Source organism: Scomber japonicus, chromosome 17 (assembly GCF_027409825.1).
Source record: "Scomber japonicus isolate fScoJap1 chromosome 17, fScoJap1.pri, whole genome shotgun sequence".
NCBI lineage: Eukaryota > Metazoa > Chordata > Actinopteri > Scombriformes > Scombridae > Scomber > Scomber japonicus.
In genome coordinates this window covers 13,434,483-13,452,159 of record NC_070594.1, presented here as the reverse complement: position 1 = coordinate 13,452,159, position 17,677 = coordinate 13,434,483, and the positions used below count along the sequence as shown (strand labels likewise).

General features: G+C 41.0%; 1 protein-coding gene across 1 annotated transcript; it reads left to right on the top strand.

The window, feature by feature from the left end:
• Nucleotides 1-1,168: 1,168 nt before the first annotated feature.
• Nucleotides 1,169-16,990, top strand: magl (MAX dimerization protein MGA-like). The gene is made up of 22 exons (XM_053336671.1): nucleotides 1,169-1,426; nucleotides 4,168-5,366; nucleotides 5,911-6,373; nucleotides 6,638-6,737; nucleotides 6,926-7,024; nucleotides 7,112-7,225; nucleotides 7,989-8,102; nucleotides 8,278-8,680; nucleotides 9,371-9,578; nucleotides 9,803-10,028; nucleotides 10,155-10,324; nucleotides 10,529-10,730; nucleotides 10,876-11,090; nucleotides 11,496-11,735; nucleotides 11,999-12,254; nucleotides 12,625-13,289; nucleotides 13,442-13,539; nucleotides 13,639-13,684; nucleotides 13,777-13,941; nucleotides 14,617-14,728; nucleotides 15,116-15,784; nucleotides 15,970-16,990. Exons 2-22 carry the CDS (start codon nucleotides 4,204-4,206, stop codon nucleotides 16,878-16,880), a joined length of 6,639 nt encoding a protein of 2,212 aa, XP_053192646.1. The 5' UTR covers nucleotides 1,169-1,426; nucleotides 4,168-4,203; the 3' UTR covers nucleotides 16,881-16,990.
• Nucleotides 16,991-17,677: the final 687 nt, after the last annotated feature.

Below are 17,677 nucleotides of genomic sequence, written 5' to 3'. Positions count from 1 at the left end.
TTAAAGATAACCTTGAATTTATTAGTTAGCTAGTTGGCTTGATCCATATAGCTCTCTTAATTGATTGATTGATTTTATTGACAGTTATTATTATTATTTTTTAAACAGCTCTGCCATGCCATTTAGTTCTTATATAAAAGGAAAAAGGATAACATAATCAAACCCAGAGGTTTATTTCCATAATGGGCCCTTTGGATTAAATTACAGCTGCTGTGTATTTTGTGGTTATAATTAAATTAAATGTTCACATATACTCCTCTCGCTTACAAAATTGTATAATTGGAGCGCTCCTTTAAAACTGAAGCATATTGCAGACTTTTTTGTAAGGCAATTGCTCCTTTATCTACATTTTTCCCTGTGGGAGTAAATGCAACATCCTACTAACTAGCCTGGGCTACAATGTCCAACAAATGGAACTAACTCATGTGCTCACGGTAACAAATTTTGATACATGGCGGAAGCATCACGTCCATGTGTAGCTGCCTACTCCTATATGTTATTTAGCTCATGCAACGTTTCCAAAAAACTTTTATTTGGCCAATTATTTTGACCTGAAAAGTCAAGCCGCCATTTTCTCAAGAGCAACAAAGCCAGTCATGTTGACTTGCGGCGTTGTCTCTATAGAAAAAAGAAGTACAGCTCAGGAGACACATGTTGACACTTTGTCGCGCAGAATATTTAATGATGATACTTCAACTAATTATGTCATGTCTCTTATGTAACTTTTGTCCGTGGTCGGTGTGTTTGGTCACATTTTTCAGGACACTAACACCATGGTGAAACCACTGGCCGGTGAAATACTCCGCAGGGAGCTTGCGCATTGGCTACCGGAGCTCTACCGCCATGGTGAGCGTGTTACGTCACAGCACGAGAGCACGGATGTGTGTGTGTGCGTGTTTGTGTGTGAGAGAGTGTGAGAAGAGAGAGAGAGGGACAGAGGAGTGTGTGTGTGTACATGTGTGATTGTTTTTAGAGAGGGTGAGAATGGAAATGTGATCGAAAAAGGTAAGAAGAAGTGAAGGAAACACAAAGGAAAAGGGAGGGAGGGGAAGTGTCGCTTTTCGGGTAAACTTGGTGAGAGTTGTCCTTTTTTTTACCGGCAGCGCGCGGACTAAGCTCGAGGTGGGAACAAGCGGAGGAAAAAAAAAAATCTGCGGGATGGTGGACTCCCGCTTCCCGGGAATCACGCGCCATTGAAGAGAGGGGGTGATACGGTGTAGTGCACGCGCTTTGGCTCCGCTGCGTGCACGCTCGGGGTCGGTCGATGCGAGCACAGACACTGGCGTGGCTCTCGGCCTCCATTTGCCAGTTTGCGTTTATGTTCGAGGGATTCACCGAGGCCCTTCACACGGTGACGGCGACGTGCAACAGTTGAGAGTTTTACCGTGAACGTTATTAATACACCGGTCGAACCGACGGCGTAAAGGTGAGGCGTCAGTGAAACCTGCAACTTTTCCAACTTGGTGAGTGTTTGAGCAGGCGGCCTTCCTCTCTCCCCCTCTCTCTCTCTCTCTCTCTCTCTCTGCGGCGTGTGAGGAAGAAAGAGCTGTTATCAAGCAACTTCAATTCTTATCTTGGCTTCATAATTTTTTTTTTGAGGAGAAATAGTTAAACGGAGAGCAGTTTGGGATTTTTGTAGTAAATATACTGGTAATAACCCATTTGATGCACGCGCTCAGTCGATTAACACCTTTAGACTGCTGCATCCGTGTGTTGGTGTGATTAGTAAATTGACCAGGGGGGTGAGGGGCAGGACAACAAGAAAACAGGCCTTTCTGGCTTACAGTATGCCGTTGCACAGAGTACATGTGGGTTTCTCACGTAAAAACACAAATAACAAACGGTCTATACTTGAGTGTTTTTCTTTTTCTTTTAACATAGTTAACACAAGCCTGTCTGGGTATTTCAGCCATGTCCAGCCAAAGTCCAATTCTCTCAGACTGACAAGATAGACACTCACTGGCCACTTTTAGAAACACATGTGCAATTTATTTTCAATCCAATAAAAACAGCCCTGCCAGAAATTCTACATGTATTAAACTTCTACGCTTTCAGTTTCAGTGGTGACATTGTCAGGAAGGTGATCATTTTACTTAATGTTTATTATTGAGGTAGTATTGGGTGGTGGTGTACTGGGGTGACTTGTATTGAAAACTGTTCCTAATATTGTCCTCCCCTTACATATGTTAATTAGGGACCTACTGATATGCAACTGGATTTTTGGGGCCAATGTCGATACTACCAAGTCAGAAAATTCAGATTGGCCAATAATCTTATTTATATACAGAATATATACATTAACACACCTTTTTTGAAATGATCCCTCAAGTGTGTTTATGAAACAACGGTGAACTTCACTGGCAATTTAATAATTATGACTATGACTGAAAACACATGCATTTATTAAACTTGAGTTAAAAAAAATCAACTATACATAATATACTGCCTATATAATTTATATCAAACAACATATACACCAATACCAATATATCTGTGATAGGCCACTATAATCCAATAATATTGGCTCACAGGTATTGATCAGGCTTTAATGTTATTGGACAAAATATTAGTAACACCATTCAATATAATGCACCCTAATACACCACCACCAACCTCAACTATAAACATAGTTATCGTCTTTCTGACAATGTCAACAAAAACTGAAACTGTATAAGCTTCATACATTTAGAATTTATGACATAGGTGTTGTATCAGATTGTACCGGTGTACTTAATAACTTCTCAAAATGACTCACACATCACATCTTTGTTATTCTAGTCTGCATAGTATTCGTCATGTAATGATAGCTTTTAAAGGTGCAAACTGAAGGAATACGGGATGCTGTTTTTTAATTCCTGCTTTCCACTGGTGACTCAGCATCGGTGTGTCACCATGTCCAGATTCCATTCAACATGCTATTTGTTTTATTCAGTACATAATTAGACCACATAATGATAATGCAGGGTGCAAAATTAACTTTTTTGTCCACCAGCCAAATGGCTATGTTTAGATTTTGGCAGACATTCAACAGATTACCGTTGTTCCTTATTTCGGCTGGTGAGTGAAGCAAATCTACTAACCATTTGCATATTTTACCTGGATTTTGGCAAATGGCTGGTGCAGATTTTGTGCACTGATGATATGTTGCATCACAGTAACAAACATGCAACATTTAAAGTCAAATCAACACCCTGCATGAGCTCAGTGAGAGCAGAGTCCTTATTATAGGTCTTTTTATGTTAGATATAGTTTATTAATACATTTTAAACATCCATACACAGTAAAAAGAAGTCACCATCAACCTATTAAAGGACCACACATGGCCCGAGGCTTTAAATAAATTATAATTTCTCCATTAGTAGCTAATTTATTTTTTAGGAGGGTACAGTCTATCCTAAAAATGCTCTTCAGTGGTTTGATTCTTATTGGAATTCCTGTTGGACACAAATGCACAGAGCATATTTATGAATTATGCAGACTGGACATCATGAAATTTGGTCCAGGGGCTCTGTGGCTGACAAGACATTCACACAGCCAGCAACCTGAGAAACCACTGGTTGGATGTTCTTTGATTTTGCATAGTGTAAGAAATGCTGTTTAGATGTTGACTACAGTTGTTTCAGTTCCCCACTTGGTGGTTATAACTGAAATTTTGGATGACCATGTTTTTCTTAGCAGTCAACACATCTAGGCATTGTTGTTTATTGCAACCAATAGTACAAGACCGCTGATTCTGCAACTAGCTGTAAATCAACCAGCACTCAGTAGCGCTGAAGTGTTGCAGACGGTATTTAACCTGTCTATAAATACATATTTGCCATGTGAGTTCATATCTGAATGGTTCTGTAAATAGATTTGCCAGAGTTCCACTGTTTTTAGCCTTATAGAGAACTGCACATTAGGAGTTTTATTGATTCTCTAATTGTTTACATTTCGTGATGCGGTTATTATTTCTTTCCTGCTGGTTTTTCTCTGCTTGGATGAGCTGTAATTGCTTATCTAACATTTGTCAGCATTGTAAAGATTGTTTTTGGCTTTCATTATTATCTTCTGTATGATTTGATCACTTCTCTCTTGTTCATTATGTCTGTAATATATGTTGTACCTCTGAACATTGCTATACTGCATAAATAACATTATTATTATTATGGTGTCATTTTCTGTTAGGTATCTAATGAAGTGGGACGAGCACAGCAGTTGGTGATGCCTGCTACAGACCCCGATCTCACATCCATGAAGGACCCACATGCAATGGAGGATATGGAGAGGAGCTTCAGTGATATCTTCTCCTTGGGTCCTCCACCTACTGTCCCCTCCTCAGCTCCACCTTTTCCAACCACTGTGAGACTGAGTCTCAGTAATGAGACAGTGATGGAGAACAAAGCTGTCTCCATGGCGAGTAATGACTGCAGCTCGGCTCTCTCTTCACCTGCTGAAGCTAGTCCAGCTAAGCCTGCTGTATCATCACCTACTACCTTAGAAGGGATTGTTGAAACAAGCCCAGCTACCTCACAGATAGCATCAGCTTCAGACTCTCTAACATACACAGGGACAAGCCTTGTCAACTTATCAGAATCATTACCATTGTTGTCTGAGTCGCCATCGACCACATTTGGCACTTCAGACCTGGAAGGTGACTTTCCTGCTTTGCTGACCTTCAAAGGTGTCAGTGTCACTCTGGAGAATAACACCATGTGGAAGCAGTTTAACCACTGTGGAACTGAGATGATTCTCACTAAACCAGGTCGCCGGATGTTCCCATGCTGTCGATATCGCCTGACTGGTCTAGATCCTGAGCGCCTTTACACCCTAGTCCTGTCCATAGTTCCATCGGACCTCTACAAGTACCGCTGGAACTCAACCAAATGGGAGGTCACTGGACCTGCAGAAAACCAGTCCCAAGGTCTGATCCGGGCATTTTGCCATCATTACTCACCCTGTCGCGGTTCGGATTGGATGAGCGGGCTAGTGTCTTTTTACAAACTCAAACTGACCAATAATTCCCAAGATCAGGAGGGTCATATAATCCTACACTCCATGCATCGCTACATTCCTAGACTACATGTGTTGCCAGTCCCAGAAGGGGATGTACCCACACCTGACAAACCAGTGGTTATGGGACCAGAAAGCATGACCTTTACATTTCCGCAAACTGAATTTATGGCTGTGACAACTTACCAGAACTTTCGGATCACACAGCTGAAAATTAACCATAATCCATTCGCAAAGGGCTTCAGAGAGGACGGGCACAACCCCCGCCTGAACAGAATCACTACAGAGACTCAAACTGTGAAGACTGACACTCATCCTCCTGTTTTAAAACCTGCTGAAACCAGTGAAAGCAAAGTGGAAGTTGTGGATCTTAGGTAAGGTTTTGAGTTTTACATTTCATTTACTCTCTAATATCTGGTTCATTCACTCTGTTTATTATTATACATGTGGAGAATGACTGTATGGGACTTTTGGAAGCATAATTGTTCATCCTGCATATATTTGTTTTTCTTTGCCAAGTTTATAACACTAAATGTAACAGGAGTAATAACTGATTTTTAAAAATATTGATCCATTGCTATATCCAGTTTGACACAGCAAAGTAAAATAACAGGACAACGTATCTATTACAGATGATACAGTTAAGCACATTGGTCTTAAGTAGACCCTCATGTTAGCGTGTCTCATGTAAAGCAGAAAATAATACAGTAAGCATGTTACAACTCAAATGCAGTATTTATTTATACAAGTACATTGACATACATTAGAAAATACATGTGGTCTGTTTAACAATAGAATGGCTGAAATAAGCTTTAAATATGAATGCAATGGGTGCCATCAAAAAGAATATTTTTGCTTTTGGTTTCACTTTTATGTATTTTCTATCCATTAACTAAACCTGTTTTTACTGTCTCACAGCACTAAGACGCAAAAGGCTTCTGCTTCTCTCCCAAATGAAAAAGACACCAGACTGGTCCTGAAGCCCATCATGTTTACCCCTTCCAGCAAGGATGATTATGCCCGAATTGGAAGAGGCAGACATGGCCTCGCTGAGCTTGTGCTAGTCCAAAAAAGTCCACATGCAGAACCCAAGGAGAAAAAACACAGCATTAGTGTAATCCCTAACACACAGAAAAGCACCAAAGTAACCCCCAAAAAAGCACCCTTGACTCCCACATCGGCAACGTCCACCCCGGGATCATCACCTGGGTACCGCAAGAGGAGGAAAAAGAACAACAGACGCTGGGCTAATTCCCGGGGAAAAGAGTGGAAAGCTACGGCTGCCTCCCCCACGGTAGTCCACAGCCCATCATTGACTGTCGCTATGCAACCAGAGCTCGATGATGTAGAGGGCCTGCTGTTTGTGTCATTTACTTCAAAGGTAAAACTCAACAATTACAAAGAATGCTCTGCACATATCAACACATTCATAAAGGATTTATTTGATTGTATCAGGATGTGGTGCCTCCTCCAGTGACCTACCTAATGTCAGAGAACTGGGTGGTTGAGTTTTCACTGAAGCAATACTGATTTCCTGAAATGGCATTTGATGTCATATTTGGGATGCTGATTTTGAAGGTTCAGTAGTTTGCACAGTAGAGGTTTTGAAAGTATTTATGCTCTGCTGTGTTCTTTTGTGTCACAGGAAGCCCTTGAAATTCATGTCGGGGACAAGCCAGCCAATCCCTCCTCATCAGTCTCTCCGGTTCCCTTATCAACAACAACTCCGACACAGTTGAGGCAAGGTAAGAAATCTGAGATCTGATTTGACGGGGCTACATAACAATGATTTTTTTGGTGCACTGCATGCTAGAAAGTGATTTCATTGTCATTATTTTTGATGCTTAAATGAAATCTAACCGTAAAGTTCTGTTGTTTTCACCCAATATTGAATCATGTATCTGATCCTCTGTAAACATTGTGGTGACTCCAGAGACTGATGAAGACAAGATGGCCCGCTTGGAGGCGATCCTGCTGCAGGACCTCAGAGTTCTCAAACACAGACAGGTCATCCATCCTGTGCTCAAGGAGGGTGAGTTCACAAACATATATATAAAACATCCCAGGGTTTGAGAGGTGATATTATAGTGTAAATGTATTGTTCTCTCTCATTTTCCAGTGGGCTTGAAGTTGAGCTCCCTAGACCCCACTAAGTCCATTGACTTGCATTATCTGGGGGTTCAACTGCCACTTCCTCCCCCAACCCTACCAGAGCAAGACAATGACGCTGACAGTAAGTAGGACTGATCTTTGACAGTTTGTGTGTGCTTGGCTTAAGCTACATTCTTGTAGTGGGCTGTGCTTTGACAAGTTCCAGTTACACATGATCTTAACTTTTGACATTGTTGTCAAAATAAGAGAATGAAGCAGAAACCCAAAGGATGCTTGGCAATTGTAGTTTCAACAGCCGGGGAAATGGAGATGGCTAAATTGTTGTTAGAATTAAATTAGTAGCCTCTGGCTCAGCAGCTGACCTCCATACAAGAAATATGAGGATAAGGATGACCCGAGCCCCCCTCCCCCTCCGCCCCTGTGATGATTAATAAATAAATAAATAATGCACCCAGTTCTTCGCTCATAAATTATTTCAGATGTTGAATGGTGTGTTTGGGAGGGATTCGTGTAAAATAAGGATTTATTTTATTTACTATTTTAGTTGGAGTAGGTTAATATGACAGGAGCATTGTTTTTCTGCAAGGCAGAGATTTTTACTCTGAGGGCAAGCAAAATACAGGATTAAAAAAACAACTGAGCCACAGCAAGTGGATGTTGTCCAAATCTCAGTAGGCAGCAATTATCATTAAGCTCTGCTGCCTACTGAGTAAATGCCTTTTTTCAAGATCCTTCGTGAAGATTTACATCAATTCATCATGTACCAGACGTTTTTTGTCTATCTGTATTCCTACTGTGGTACTAAACAGAACATTGCAAAGCACTCTTTAGGTGTGCTAATACAGGCTTACTCTGAAAGCTAATGCAGCATGTTTCCTTTGCAGATGAGGGATTACTCTTCATGTCCCGGACAGGAAAGACAAGTGACATGACGAAAATAAAGGGATGGAGAAACAAGTTTATTAGAAGCAAAGAAACATCTCCTTCTTGCAGTGATGGTGCGGTTTGCCCTTCTTCTTGTAGCTGCAATGTCTCTTTTTATCACGCAATGGGATTAGTCTAGTCATTCTAATTACCAAAAGATTAGCTGAAATAAAACAAACTGAATATGCTTGTGTTTGATTTACTATTCCTCATTGATGAATTAATCTCACTATTCTCCCTCTTCAAAAGGATCACAAAAGAACCTATCTGCCTTCTGCAGCAACATGTTGGATGAGTACTTGGAGAGCGAAGCTCAGCGAATCAGTGAACGTGCTGCTGCCTTCTCCACAAACCCTGAGGGCTCTGTGGCCTATCAGCTGCCTGCTAAAAGCTCCAGCTATGTGAAAACCCTAGACAGCGCACTCAAGCATCGAAACGCTGCCTCTAAAGGCCCAGTGGGCACCAACAGGCCATGTCCCCTTTCCCACAAACCCCTCCTCTACTCTGCCCTGACATCACCAGCTCCTCCCCTGGCCAAACCTGCAACGCCTGTCCAAGCAAGACCCCAGTCCATACAGCGGTCTACACCTTCACATTCACCACCTGGACCTGTGCCGGTTGTCGGTGCAAAAGCTAGTTCTCATTCACAGGGGTAAGGATGTCATTAGGCTTCATTTGAAGTGTCTCAGCTTTAAAAAAAAAAATGTTTTGTTTGACACATCTCTCAACATTTTTGTGTCTTTTAATTCACATTAAGCATGTTAAATATGTATTTTCTAATGAATGGAGAATCAGTAGCTAGAGAAAAGGGAAACTTAATCTCAAATTGATATTCTAGTTTTCTACAATTAGTTGCCACTTTTGATTAGTTTATAAGTATGCTGGTTGTGGATCCATATTTCATTATTCCTTGAGCTCTATAATAGGGGATGCTAACACCTGAGCTAATGTCTCATTTGGGCCACTTGCATCATAAGTTAATGTGATCTTGATGCCCGTGATTGCAGTACAATTAGCACTTGCACAATATAAATGATTCCAAATTAGCATCAGAAAAAGTAGCACATATCTTTATTTAAAAGGACAAGCTGCTTTGAATTGTCCTGCTTTCCATGTAAACGTGCTTTCTTCAGACCAAAGTATCCCCTTTGGATACTTTTAAGAGTTGGTTGTTAAAAATCTGCTGCTACAATGTTCTGTATTTTTTTTGTTCCTCCACCTCAGAAGTAAATCATGACATGTGCTTTGTGGTTTTAAAGAAGTACATGGTTGTAACTATTTTTAGGCAGATTAAATTGAAAAACAGTAATTTGCTTGCTAATTTGCTTCCTGTCTGTTTTAGATTACCTACATGCCAACCAGAGGTCAACCAGAAACTAGCGGTGACCTATGGGCAGAGCCAAGGGGCAACACACAGAACTTCAGGCCTCACCAAGAGCCAGCTCAAACTGTTTCAGATGGAGATTGGAGCCCTGAACGAGGGCCTGGACAGAACACAGCTGACTGCAGACAGACTATCATATGCTCTGTCTGTAATGCTGACAAAACAGGTGTGCAACATACTGTACAAGTGTACTCTGTGTGTCTATGTGTACTTTGTCATTTGATATTGATAATGGGTTTTCTATTCTGCAAAATATAAATCAATGAATGAGGAGCTGCTGAGAATAGTGTTTGGTTAATAGACAGCACACACCTACACTGACATGTAAGATGAAGAAAATGCTTTGAAAATGGTTTGAATGGTTTCCTCCTCTCCTTCCATTTAAATCAGACGCTGTCCAGTCAGCTTCCGAAGGCACCTCGGTATCCAAAGTACAAAGCTGCTGAAACTGAATGTGGCCAGGAGTTCTGCAGACTGGGCTGCGTTTGTTCCGGTCTCCACAATTCCAATAGAGGCTCTCTTCACTGCCGCCAGCCTGAATGCATGTTTGGCTGTGCCTGCTTAAAGCACAAAAACACCAAGCAGGCGAGTGAAGGAGGCATCCATCCTGTTAACTGTAAGATCATTACTGTCATTGAAATTATGGGATAATTTGCTCTCATAGTTTTGTGTTTACTGCCCAGGTTGGTCACAACCCTCGGCCAGTCAGATGTATTAATGAAATGCTTTTATCTCTCCCCAGCTAATATGGAGTTTGAGGTCAAGCCTCGAACAGGCTCCCATCCTAATAAACTGTGGAATTGCAACATTCTTGATGTGGATCCAGAGCCGATCTTCACCCCCAAAAGTGCTCCTGTGCAACCATTACCTGTGAAGCATGTTAAACGCAGTGCACTTTATTCAGCTCAAGTGGTAAATATAAAATCTGTCTGCTTGTACGCTTGTTTTATTTGTACACACTGATGCAACTATTGCTTACAGTCAGTAGAATATGAAATATGTGGATTACATGTAAAAATCTTCTGGGTTTTTTTTTGTCCCCTTTTGGGAGTTTGAATGCTAGACTGGTGATTTGTGTGACAGTTTAAAAACCAAACTTTGTAAAAATGATCACAGCAGATCCGAGAGGAGGATAAGGATCCAGTGTACAAATACTTGGAGAGCAAGTTAACATGTGCACGTGTGAGAGAGTTCAACAGCAAGCCTCCTCCTGAACTCAAGATCCCTGATCCACCAAACACCACAACAAAGACGAAGAAGACAACTGACAAGCAGCCGAAAACATACTACAGATCCATAATGACTGTTGAAAAAGCAGGTAAAGAACTTAATAATTGTGTGTTACACTGCCCTATTAAAATCAAATCCTTAAATCCTTTGTTTGCTGGATGATGTATCAGACTGTAAGATATTGAAGATGCTACTATTTCTATACATAATACATGTCTTATGCCCCCCTGCAGGGAAGCCAGCATCAAATGAAACACAAGCGAGGAAACAAATAGAGATCCAGTCAGCATGTCAGTGGGACAAGGACCGGAAAATGGTCCTGGAAGCTTTATGTCGACGCATGAATCAGAATAGATTGTCTCAGCGTTTCTACATAGGCCCTTACCACATCCGCCTCATCACCAAGATCTTCATGCAGAAGCCCAGTGGCTCCATTGTCACCTACAGGGTAGGTCTCTGAGGAATACTGTATATATGTAGCAATGATGAACCTTCAAAATCACTTTCATATTATTCATATACCAGGTCAAGAAAAATATGAGTGGCTTCTGTATAATATGAGCTCCCAGTGATTGTTCCAAGTGTTTATAAACATTAAGAAAATATTAACAGTTTCTTAGCACTGGATGGAATGGCAAGGTGCAGGTCCTACTGATTGACCATACAAGGAATTTCACTCTGGTTTAGTAGCAACAACACAACAATGTAAAGTAATATACACAAGAACGACTATAGACAGGTATAACTGTTTCTGTGAAGGATGGATGAAATGCAAAGAAGAGGCGCGTGCACATTTTGTCCCATTTTGCCCCGTGATGAAACTCTTTTTATTCTATATAACACTTTCTCTCAGGTACACATCAGTAAACCGGAAAAGGTCAGTGATAATGACGAGGACGAAATTGATGCCAGTGATGAAGAGAATGGCAATAAAAGCTTCCATGGGGACATGGATGCAGATGAGGAAGACTGCCAAATGTACGAACAAGAGATGCAGATTGGAGTCACACCATTTCTGAGTGGAGTTTTACCTGCTGGGAGACTGAGAGCCAGGACCAAACCTGCTGGTTGCAAAGTATCTGGACTTATACAGGTTAGCCTAATGGAAATGCTTTTTATCTACTTTTAAAAATATTGTTTTACTTGGGGGTGGGAACCATCGCCTGATGCATGACAGAAAACATTGCTGTGTATTTGAAAAAGTAATGTTCCTGCAAATTCCTCTGACAGCACTTTTAAAAAAAGTAGAACTTACAAGAGAAAAAAATATAAATACACTTCCTCACTAATAATTACATTAACTCTGCAGAAATCAGTCTGTAGAAACCAGATTCATATTTCTTCTAACTGTAACAGGTGAATGGAAAATCCTACAATCAGGCCAGGCTGTTACTCGGAGGCATAGGATCTCTTCATCCAGCCAACCGCCTTGCAGCATACGTCACAGGTCGACTTCACGTTCCCAGCGACATTTCTAGCAAAATCCCTCAGAAACCAGGTTCTGCACACAACACTTCCGGTACTCTGAACATAAAGACCGCTGGCACAACAGTCCCTCCGATTATTACTGCAAGGAAAACCACTGATCTTAAGACGCTGACACAACCAGCAGGTGAGTTTGTTTCTCTGTTTTGGGATCACAGCACAAGCACATAGTTGTAAACTGATTGCTTCCCAAAGGAGAGAAAAGAAAACTACTAGAAACCCCCCTCAGCACAGACGCACACCTGCAGCTACAGCACACTTTTGATATTTTCCAAGCAGTGCAGATGTAGGAACAAAGTTAAATATTTCTTTAAGCCCTAATGTACAATAATAGAAAGGGAAAGGAAGCATTTTCATGTTTTGCTTTCTCATGATTTGTCTGATTTTCTTTCTATATTTTGAGATATAATAATCAAGATGATATGTTCTATCTGGATAAGGATCATTTATTTGTCTCATCAACTTGTCCTGTTTGTTTGTTTTTTTGTTTTGCTCAGTTCAATTATTACAGCCAGACTCTTGGAAAAAGGGATCCATAATCAATCCTCAGCATTTGCAAAACTCCTCAACCGTCAACCCTGTCCAGATGTTTGCATCAGGCCAAAAGAGCACCGTCAACCCCTTCCAGAACAGCTCTACATCCTCGCCTGTATCTCTTACTGTGTCCCCCTCTCTGAAAACCCCCAGCTTCTTGGCACAGAGTGGGACCTACTCATTCAGGATTTGCCCTCCAGCCAACCAGAGCACGAGAAGCCAGAACCTACCTGGGGTTATCCTACCTGGGGGCTTCACTCTCATTCAGCTCCCAAAGCCCGGAGCTGATGGAGCTTCAACACAACAGTCAGAGGCTGGAAACACTACAACCATGGATAGCATTGGTAAAACTCAGCCACAAAAGGATTCTTTGTTTACTTTTGACCACTCAAAAATCAAGAATTGGCTTGGTATGGACACCCCTAATGGCGCTAAGGATCCATCAAGTGGCAGATCAGCAGAGCCTGGAGCAGCTCCTGAGCTGAGGTGTGATGAGAGGAGGCCATCAACATCATCAGATCAAGCCAACAGCAGGCTGATAGCGAGTGACGTTGACTCAAGCATAGATAGTGCTTCTGAAGACCTAAGCTCTGACTCGTCAGATGACAGTGAAGAGAGTGATGAAAATGTAAGTGTAGGGAAGAAGCTTCTCTGCAACATTTGTTTATGTGTAAGATAAAGTGTGACTTTCATAATCTTAGAATATCAAAGTCTGTGATTGTTGCTATTGTAGTCATTGTCATATCTAAAAACTGCACACTGCATTTTGGTTTTCTTCAGGATGAAGCAGTGGACATTGAGACAGTAGAAGAAGGGAGACACAGCATGGCCATCACCAATATGAACCAAGTTGCCAGCAAGGCACTACCAAAGTCACGGTAATACATGTTTATATGTGTGCTTGTGAACATTTGCATCTGTTCTGCTCTTTTGATGAGTAGTATTACATTTTGATTTTTTTCTTTTTCTACCTTCAGATGTTCCACTGGTGATTCAGGATCAGCAAGGACACGGAGCAAACAGGTTTGACCTAATTTGGCCCTTTGAGTCAGTTTGGTTGTATGTCAAGCAATATGTCTGCATTACTGATCAGCTCTATTGTCTCTCCATTTTAGAATCAAACAGACAGTGAAGATATCATGTGTGGTTGCAAAAAGAAGCGGAAGAACCACATTGTGATTGAAAGGCAAAGACGCTCTGAACAGCGGCTCCTCTTCGATAAACTCCAGGTTATCCTTGAGAGTGACCCCAAAACCCCCAGGCTGCGCCTTCTCACACTGGTCAGTTCCATATCCTGTCTTGCCATGTGGAGGAGTTTGTCCGTCGTGACAGAAAACTAGCTCAGAAAAAAGGATACATTTTATTGTAGTCATAAATTGCTAAAAGTATCCAAATGACCAGAAATACTGTAGTCACTATCAAAGAAAGGGTAGAAACTTAAAATAATAAGGGCTAATAAAGATTAGTAGAGTATTCCAGCTGTGCCACTGCAGGTTTATTATTTTACATTGAATTCTGAATTAAACATCTAACAAAAAAAAAAAAAAAAAAAAGATGAGCGCAAATTTACAAAGCTTCTCAACTTAATTTTAACCTTCACACTTAAAATGTGTTAGATTTAGTCAGTTGAAGATGCATGGCTAATAGTAGTTATTTAAAAATATACTCATAATTGTGAAACTGGCAAATTCAAATAGTTCTGATGGGCAGTAGAAACAACTTCAACAATTCCCCTTCAATGAGAAATGTATATATTAAACTTGTAATTCAGTTTACTCCATTTTTTATGTTACCAATTTTAAAAAAGATGGTGCATTCCACAGAAATGCATGAATATTGTGCTGCAGATCTGTGCACGGCTGTCCACTTAATATTTGTACTCAATTAAATTTGACAAGAGATTCCATTCACAGCTCCGTATCACAGTCGTCACTCTTTTTATGTCGTGTTTGCAGACTCTAAAAGAAATCCAGACACTGGATGAGAACTCAAAACATCTGGAGGAGGAACGGAAGAAGCAGAATGAGATGCAAGCCATTTATATGAAAAAGCTTTCTCTCTTGTCTGGTATGTACAATTTACGTCTCTGTATGTTGCAATTATCTGAAGCTTGTTATCCAGTACAAATGGTCTCTCCTTTGTAAAAGCTTGTTCACTTTCAATGATATAATAATGTTTAGATCATTTGGTTGCCATGAAATCTACCACGTCTTCACTTGATCTGATTTCTTAAATCATTAATAATGAGCTTGGGAACAGTTGTGGTTTTGAATAACAGCCAATTCCAAATAATGTAAAGCTAAACATTAAATAGTAACATATGTTGAATGGAATAAATAAAATGCTCAGGCCTGGATGAACAGAATAAATGTGTTATTGTGCACATATGATGCTGCTTTCACTGTGTTATATGAATGTTTCCTGTTTTTTTGTGTGTGTGTGTGTTTTTTTTAGGGAAGTCGGAGCAGCTGATTAAACAGAAGGTGAATGAGATTTGTGAGAGGCAGAAAGCGAGAGAGAGGGCAATGAAAATGACGCCCTTTTCCCATCTACTCCAGACCAGAGCTGCTTTTCTACAAGCCACCGCTTCCCAACCCGAGACCCAGCCCACACCCTTGTTACAGCCAGACATGTACACATTTCCATTTCAGCCACACCTGCACACGACGCCACTCCAAAACAGTGTACACCCAGGGATGTCCCTGCTTCACCCCAACCTACACAAAGCTCCAATCCAATGCAGCGTTCCCGGATCAAATTCCCAGGCTGAATCATCTCCGGCTCAGACTGAGGACACCGCACCCCCACTGCAGACAGAGAAGGAGCCGGGTGAACATGTGACCTCAGCTCAAGTCACTCAACATCAGTCACAGTTGGAGAACCATCAGGAAGCACCTCCAGACCCAGCCCAGGTCACCACACCCAATACTCCAATGGAGTGCCAGCCTCAAGCTCATTCAGTCACAGCTACACCTCAGGTCACTGCAGACAAGGATGGAGCCTCGCCCATATCCTCAACAACAAAGTCAAAAGAAAACCCTGTTCATCTTCCACAACCCCTTTCTCTTCCTCTGATCCGCTCCAAGACTGGCAGGATTATACTCCCCTCATCTTTGAAACCTAGTAAGTTATTACCTTATGTCAAGTCAGATGCCCCCAGTCATTTATTACCTCTGTTTCATTGAAATATGTTGTTGTTATTATTATTATTATTATAGTAGTAGTAGTATCATTATTATTATTATTATTATTATTATTATTATTATTATTATCTGGCCATAATAAAATATATTTTTATCTGCTCACAGCTGGTACTGGCTTCTATACACTCATGGTCATGCAAGCCAAGCAGAAGGGAGAGGATGACGATGTCAGCACTGATGTGGACTCATCCAAGAATCAAGAACGAACCCTATCTGAGTCTGAGCACCTTTCAGATACAGAGAGCAGCTGCACTTTGGAGGAAGACAAAACTGTACAGTCCTCAAACTTTGAATCAAAGCATCCTGCTACAACAACCCCCCTGTCTGAGCTTGCCCTCCTTAACAAATCATTTTTTGTGTCGTCAATGGCTCTGCAACCTGTGGAAAACCCAGAGGGGGGCACAGTGGCGGGTTTGAACAAAACACTGGCGACTGCTTGTTTGAGTTTCAACCCTTTGAAGCATGTTCCTTTTTATGCTGAGCCCAAATTTGATTCTATACCTCCTGTAATGGGACGTCGTAGAGGCAGACCGCCAAGGAACCCCAATACCTCTGTTAGTGAAGGTGAAAAAAAGGTTAAAAAGAAAAGGGAACCCCCTATTCTGTTTGAAGAGACCAGTCAAAACAGCAATGAAAGTGAAAAGATGACTTTGGAAATGACAAAGACACAAGCTGAGTACAGCCCAGGAGTGGTCGGTGATAACCCTGTGGTAGTCAAACGGGGAAGAGGGAGGCCTCCGAAGAGTAAGCTGGCACAATCGTTGAGTCCTCAGGTTATGCAAGCAGAAGGAAGTCTATCTAAATCCAGTGAGGACAGCCCTTTCAGAATCACCCACAATTTTAAACGCCCTGAAACCAAATCCAAGGAAAGCCCTGAAGCAGACGCCTTCCCTGGGGATGTCAGCAAATCACGGCCATTAACCCGAGGCGCTTTAGGAAAGGACTTCCCCAGTGCCAAGAAACGGTCCTGGATAGACGTAGAGAAGGAACTGGAACCTGAGCTGGGGTCCAAATAATCATCTTATCTTGCCATCACTATAAAAGCCAATGCACACATTTTAGTCATCTGACCTCAGTTAGTCTCACACTGAAACCTCACACCTCCTTTTTAGGCAGCATTATCTTATCACGCTTCATCCTCACGGTCCTACTCATTTGGCTGAGGTTTCTCTTTTGCTTTCCATTTACATAGGCCATCAGAGGTGTCACCAAATGTGCCTGTGTGTGAATTCAAAGGACCAAGGATACTGAAATACTTGATGCTGCTCTTTTTCTGTACATGTTGGCACAAAACTCAGTGGACTTATTTCATACTATAGAGAGAGAGAGGTTGTATTTGATATACAGAATATACGGGAAAGCATTAATTGACCTGCTGAATGTATGAATGAAATTTATGGTATCTCCCACGATCAGTTTTTCAGTTTAATTTTTTTTCTGTTTTTTTTTTTAAATGTTGCCAGCATTATTTTCTTTTCACATTTCACAAGAAACAGTATATAACAGTTTATTGAAATCATTTATTAAGAGTCTGTCTTATGCAAATGAAATCAGATTATGTAAATCCAATGTTAATATCAGCCTTACAGTGTAAGTTAAGTATTTCTATCCTGAATACAATCAGGCAATATTACTTCATACACACATTAAAAATGTCTTTTCTGTTTTTATTAAGAGCTAGTTTGATGAAAATTTACTTTGAAATTATGTTTTCAATCACTGAATGAAAATAATATGTAGTAGCACTTTGTTTATTGGTAGAAACTTTCCATGAGTTCATTCACATGCAGACAACTTAAATAATTTAAATGTT